Source organism: Crocodylus porosus, unplaced genomic scaffold (assembly GCF_001723895.1).
Source record: "Crocodylus porosus isolate Cpor-Errol unplaced genomic scaffold, CroPor_comp1, whole genome shotgun sequence".
In the NCBI taxonomy this organism is placed as follows: Eukaryota; Metazoa; Chordata; order Crocodylia; family Crocodylidae; genus Crocodylus; species Crocodylus porosus.
In genome coordinates, this window is record NW_017728950.1 from 45,328,653 (window position 1) to 45,335,659 (window position 7,007).

Consider the following 7,007-nt stretch of genomic DNA (forward strand, 5'->3'; position numbering starts at 1 on the left):
GAGGTGCTACTTCACGGTCAGGGCGGCTAGGATCTGGAACCAACTTCCAAGAGAAGTGGTGCTGGCTCCTACCCTGGGGGTGTTTAAGAGGAGGCTGGATGTCACGTGACATGGCTTCCTGATGTGATACCACTTCCTGTGAAGTCTTTGAATATGGCTTACCAGCCCACTGGGTGATAAAAAGTTCATGATCCGGCCCCACATTCAAAAAGGTTGGACACCCCTGCTTAATCTAATGCCCTTTAGAGTCAGCATCAGCCTTCCCTTGAGGGTTAGCAGGCTTTTGATCAGTTTTTTATGAAGAAAAGGGATCACAAAATTACACTCTCTCTCCCCGTACTTCAATGATGATCACTTAGTAAGCACACATACAGCTTTTGACTACATAAACTAATCTACTACATGTGAAATACATTATACTATATACACACAATATGAAACAAGTCAAGAGTGTGGTGCACACTGGCTACACTAGAAACAACAGCACCACAAAGATGGCAAAAATATAGTGCAGGTCCTCCACTTTGGATACTGACATCCCTCTTGTGGAAAACAGTCTATGCTCTTTTAAAAACATTATAAAATGTCCAATATAGGCAATTCATAAAGCAATATGGAGAATCAAACATCTACATACTGTATTATTAAAGATCACTGAATGGAAAAGTCTTAGTAAAGTAATGTACCATGTTTAAATACAATATAGATACTGTCATCCTTTACAACATAACAATCAATAAATCTATGGTTTAGACATCAAATACCATACTGAATGCAATTAGCAATCCAATAACTGCAGAGCTACACAAAAAAAGCAATTGACCTGTCACAGCAGAGTTTAACAAAATGATCTAATTATAAGAAAGCGTAGAGAGTCAAATTGCTTGTCTTTCTAACAAGAACATAAAAAAATGTAAATGATAGTTGAATCTTTAGCACTTAGAAAAGAAAGAGACATTTAATGTTGTATATTTTCTTCTAATACAGGGAAGTTTATTTAAAATTTTCACTGATTCAGCATGCCCTGGAGTGAGACATCTTAGAAAGGCCAACTGAGTGATTCATGTGATTGTACTGTACTATGATACCCATCTTTCAATTCCAGCTCACTCATTCAAATCCAGTTCCAGTCAATAGAGATCAAAATTATTATACAACATGAGACGTGTTCAATTATTTAAGTGAAACTAAGTTAGCAACTCTGTCCAGCTGGTAACGAGCTAATATCCTCACCAAATAAAACAATATACAACTACCACTACAGCCCTCCTCTTAGCAGTTTTAAAAGAAAAAAAAGTCAGTAAGTGAATCACAGAAGGGAAAAATTTCATATCCCTAGAGCGATCCTTCTAAATCAGAATGGGGACAACAAGGTTAAGCTGAGTTTTTCTCGTGGAGGCCATGTCTGATCTACAGTAGAAAGCTTCAACATTCAAAAACACTAAATGCATTAAAATAAACATGTTTCCCATTAAATGTTTGATCATTGCATCAGCAATGCTAAACACACGTTGAAAATTAAACTGTGTGAAGCTTCAGTCCCCGATTCAATTTGGCAGAGTTTCGGCCCAATTGGGTAACCAAATCTCCAAATTCGAATCAAATTTGAGGAACCTTTAATCTCTCCAAATCGAATTGGAAAGATTTGGCAATTCAAACATAGACGCAGCTTTAAATGTTTTTTCTACACACCTCCAGGTAGCAGGCAGCTCGTGAATGTGGCGATGCTGGGGCGCATGGAGCGTCCCCCAGGAGCATGGCGGGGAGGGCGGTCCCCAACACACTCAGCAGCAGACCAGGAAGTGGACCAGAAGCACTTCCAGTCCATTTACGGGTCCTCAAGCAAATGCGCTGGGGAGTCCCATGCGCCCTCCTGGCTTGGCGACTGGTGCCTCCTGGCTCTGCAGCCAAACACTGAGCCGAGGGGATGCAGAGGGGCCCCCCCCAGTATGCTCCCTAGAGGACCTGGAAGTAGCCCAGAAGTACTTCCGGTCCACTTATGGGCTTGCCACCAAGCACACGGAGGACACCCCTCCACACACACATACACACACTCCTGTGGGATGTTCCATCTGCCCCATGATTGTAGCATTCACAAGCTACACTGCTACCTCAAGGCATATAGAAAAAACATTTAAAGCTGTGCCTGTGTCCAAATCGCAGAATCTCTGAATCAGCATCAAATCTTCAGATTTGGATTTGGCCAAATCGAATCGGGAACAGTGATCCAAATCAGTGAATAGAATCGCTGCCCCTGATTTGGGCCAAATCTGAATCAAATAGGGCCCGCTTCACACAACCCTTATTAAACACTGTAAAAGACTATATAATATGTGCCTATGGGACTGACTGGTGGTCAAAACGAGCTTACAATTAAATGGTGCTAGTAATCTTGTTAAACAAATTACCACTCTTCCTTCTCTCCCTGTGAAGTACACAATCACAGATTCAAATAGTTCAAGTCAAATAGAGTAAAGCCTATTTTTACCATATTCCCAATAAGCACTTTTTGTACCATAACTTTTTTTAGAAGTGCACCGATACGTTGGTCCAATATCGAATTGGCACCAATATAAAGAAAATAGGCTATATCAGAAATCGGCCTGATGCAGCTGATAATTTGGCGGATAAATGCCCGTGCGTATGTGCAGCTGCAGCGCAGCATGCAAGCAGCGAGGCTCACAGCTCGGCAGCTTGGAGAGTTGCATGCAGCTAGTAAATCTGTTATGGTGGAAGGGGAGAGGGGAGGGAAGAGGCGCGATGGGGAAGATCAACGCCCCCCTGCAGTGAGAGAGGAAGTGGGGCAGGGGCTGGGGCAGGGGCTGCCCAGCCAGTGTGGGGCAGGGTGCAGGATGGAGCCACAGGTCATTTGGAATGCCCGGGGGGAGGGGAGCAGGCACGCGCCCCTCGGATCTGCGCAGAGCAGGGCGGGTAGGCTACAGCTGCAGGGCGGACAGGCGGGAGCTGGAGCTGCACCAGGCTCTTCTCAGCAGGGGCTGGGCTCGGAGCAGGTGGTAGCAGTGTTGGGAGGGAGCTGGGGGGGCTGCAACAACCGCAAATTTCGCTCAGCTCCTCCTCCCAGCACCACCACCACCCACCCAGCGAAGCCGCAGCTGAACCCCCACCTCCATCCACGCTCCGGAAAGAGCTGGGGCTTCGCCAAGTAAGTGGCAGCAGTGCTGGGAGGAGGGGTTGAGGGGGAGTTACAGCAAAGTTTGGGGTTGCTACAGCCCCCCCCAATAACCCCCTCCCAGCACCCCCGCCACCTGCCCCGAGCCCAGCCCCCACCAAGAAGAGCCCAGCACAGTCCCAGCTCCAGCGTGCAAACACAGCCTGACAATCCTGCCCCACGCAGATCCAGGGGACACCCTCACCATGCCCTCCCAGGGTGTGCACAGCAGCGGGACCCCCCCCAGACAAGCCGCGGCTCCGTCCTGCACCCCACCCCACCCAGCTGAGCAGTGTCTGCACCTGCCCTAGCCCCACTCCCTCCCTCACTGCGGGGGACATTGATCTGCCCTCCCATGCCCCTTCCCTCCCTCTTCCCCTTCCACCACAACAGACTTACCAGCTGGACTCAGCTGTATCAGAAATCAGACTGTATCAGCCAATATGCTTCTTTAAAAACAGGCTATCGGGATCATCCCCCAAAATCTCTATTGGTGCACCCCTACTTTTTTTTTTGTCCAAAACCTAACATAGGATCAAAAGAAAATTGTGGACTTCAGAAGAAACTTGCAATTCTGGATTTAAACATTTCCCTCAAATTTCCTAACGCAGAAATTTTAGATGTGTAAATGCTAGAAAGTTAACCTGACCAGCGCCAAAATATAATCAAAAGTAAACCCATATACTTATTCTATTTTCATGATTCAAGCAAAGAGAAATTAAATAATACCGTATGGTGTTTATGCTCATCTATAAATCTAGAAGCAGGTTTGGAGAGAACCTACTGCATTGTCTGACCTCCCCACCCTTCTTTCTTGAGGGAAAAAGACCTGTTTGTGGAAGTTTCATAATGTTCCCTATCTGCAAGTTAACAAGGAGACAGGGGAAGCTGAACCCATATTCACTCAAATCTATCTAGCAAACCTGTGAAACAATGGCAGGATCTATAAGATCTTAAGAACCCCAGAGAAGGCAGGCAGAAGGTTAGGACTGAGAAGGCATCTTACTTCTCAGAAAGCCCCCAAAATCCACATGTTGGAATCTTATGGTGTTTGCTTACAGATGCAAGAGCAAGTTATGCACAAAACTAAGGTCTTCCAAAAAGAGCATTCCAGGGAAACTGAAAATTTCATCTTGGCTAGGGACAGAAATTACACAAACTGGTATAAATGATTGGAAACTGGTTCAAATCTGTAACACAACAGAAGTTCAGTGCACATAAACTGCTTTCAGAATGGCTGAGACCAGTTTAAGAAAACCTGGATGGATGTAGTATCAGACTTAAATGATTTAGATTAGGCTTACTGAACTTATGTCCCAGGTCCCCTCTAGATTCAAGTCAACTCAAAATCCCCCAGCATCTCAGGATGCTTTGCACCTCACCTGCAAACTCCTCCCCCTGCACTTCACAGGGTAGGCAGGTTAGCCTTGGCCCAAGCTGTCTGGTTCAACTAAGCAGGGAGGAGTACTCTAGCGCCCCCCAGCTTCTGGCCTGAGCCACTGCAGGCACATACCTGTGGTTCTGCAATCAAGAGTGACCATCTGTTCACTCACTTATCAGTTCAATCTACACAACTTAGACTAATGTGCAAAGATTGAACTGATTCAGCCTCGGGCATTTTGACTGTCTGTACTTAGCCCCTGTGACATTTCTTCAGGAGGAAGAAAGCTCAGAGGCAGATTTTTGAAGTCCCTTCAATTTTAACAATTCTGTGTTCATACAAGTATGAAATTGTGATTTGAAACTGACATTCCATTTGCTGCTTTCATGTCTCTTGTTTGACAACAATCTTTCATATTGTATTTCAAAGGTGGAAGAGAAAAGGGTCAGAATTGTTCATCTTTGCTTCATAATTCTTACACATTGAAGAAACAAGCTGACACACTTGTCAAATAAAAAAAATAGCGTGACCGCTGTGACACGGAATGGAACAGTAACAATCATCCTGACATCTTGTGTAAAATTCAGAAGAGCTTCTGCAAATACCATACTACAAAACTAATCAATATCACATTCTCTAATGATTGCTTCTCCAAAAATTGGTAGATTTTGAGGGTTAAAATCATGACGTTTCACACAAAGTTACAGAGAGGTCAGTAAACTGGCATGATTTGCTAAGGCCCTCATCCCACAACCTTGCCTGAAGTTATAGCAGCTACATCCAAATTAAAGTTTTATAGGATTTTTTGGCACAAGTTACACTTTGTAATACTTGCATCTCAATAAAAAATACCAGCTCTAAAGGATCCCATTGTGCCCAGCAATTCCCTTAGACAACACATACAAAATTGTGCTTTATCTTTAGGGTTTATCTTGCACATGCGTTTTAAAAATCACAAAAATGTGCTTTTTTCTCACACAGTATTCCCTTCATCAGAACCACGATACTAACTGCTGACACTTAACACGTTGTTATATGTGGGGTGGGCTTTTCTTCTCTGCCCAGGAACAACTTGCATTTTAACTGTCAGGAGAAATGCAAAGACATCAGCACACAGCATCTTAAGACAAGAAACACAGAGTATACCTTGATATGGGGACAGTGTGAATGCTAGAGAATCTGAAAGTTTATTTAAAACGAATGGGCTAAGCATATACTAGAGTTGTGCTCTACACACCTTGAGGTGAAGCTTCTGGAGGATGCGAGAGAGCAGGCGAGGGAACTTGCCTGTGTCTGTCCCATTGATGAGCGACACTGCTTTTCTGACACTACACAAGGCAAGAAACATGGGGTACAACTTGCTGAGTAAGAGCCAGATAGATTTCATGCAGTGAGAGAGGGGCGGGAAATTTTTTTCAGTTATCACTTTTTCATACACACATGTGCATGTGTGCATACACTCACATAAAAGCACAACTGGTGTCTGTTCTCAAGGGGCTGGGGACAAGCATGCAGCACTACTGTGCAAGCACAGATAAGCAAAACCCAATGAGAACAGGAACAGAACTGAGCTCCAAGTGGAGTTCAGAGCACAGATACAATAGACATACACTCCCCAATGCACATACACCCCCGTGTATGAAGCCACAAGCACACACATACCACACACACTGCCCCACACTAACCCACAACACACAGGTGTACACACATGCACCCACCAATACTAACCTCTAAACACCTGTGTACACGCACACTCCCCACATGCATAAACCCCAAGCGCATGTTTACACACATCCCCCCCACAGACACCCCCACACATGTGCACACATGTAACCCTTGTACCAACTTCCAAACACATGAGCACACGCACAAACCCACCTGCACACGTTTACACACACCCCACTGCACAAACCGCAAACACACATATATGCACACTTCCCTGCACTAAAACCAAACACACATGCACACACGAGCACCCTGCCAGCACCCACCCCCAAACACAGGTACACACAGCCTCCCCACACACTGTGGCACAAAAACGTGTGGACACACACTCCCCACACGTGTGTACACACACACACCTCCCCCTGCACTGAGCCCCAAACACACACACACGCGTGTGCACACACACTCTCCCCACACATTGAGCCACAAAACTATGTGTAGATGTACACTCCCCACACACATGCCCCTGCACTGACCCCCAAACTCACGCACACACCTTCCCCACGCACTGATCCACAAAACCACGTGTAGACACACACTCCCCACACGTGTGTACACACCCGCACTGACCCCCAAAAACACTCACCCCCACACACACGCACCCCCCTATACTAAACCCCACACTCCGGGGCACACCCGTGCACACGGCTGGCAGCCCGCACTAGCCCACGCGCAGGCCGATGCCCAGCCGCACCGGGGGCTGCGGGGAGGGGGGAGGGCGGTACCTGTCCG

General features: G+C 46.1%; 1 protein-coding gene across 3 annotated transcripts in view; it reads right to left on the reverse strand.

Annotated features, from left to right (window-relative positions):
* The window catches only part of COMMD10 (COMM domain containing 10), a 207,889-nt gene extending 201,975 nt beyond the window's left edge, over positions 1-5,914 (reverse strand). For 2 of the 3 annotated variants that reach the window (XM_019555295.1, XM_019555294.1), the window contains exon 1: positions 5,788-5,914. In XM_019555295.1, coding sequence (XP_019410840.1) covers positions 5,788-5,898 — 111 coding nt within the window. In that variant the 5' untranslated portion in view covers positions 5,899-5,914. The remainder of the gene's footprint in view (positions 1-5,787) is intronic. The other variant, XM_019555292.1, reaches the window with a different exon arrangement.
* Positions 5,915-7,007: the final 1,093 nt, after the last annotated feature.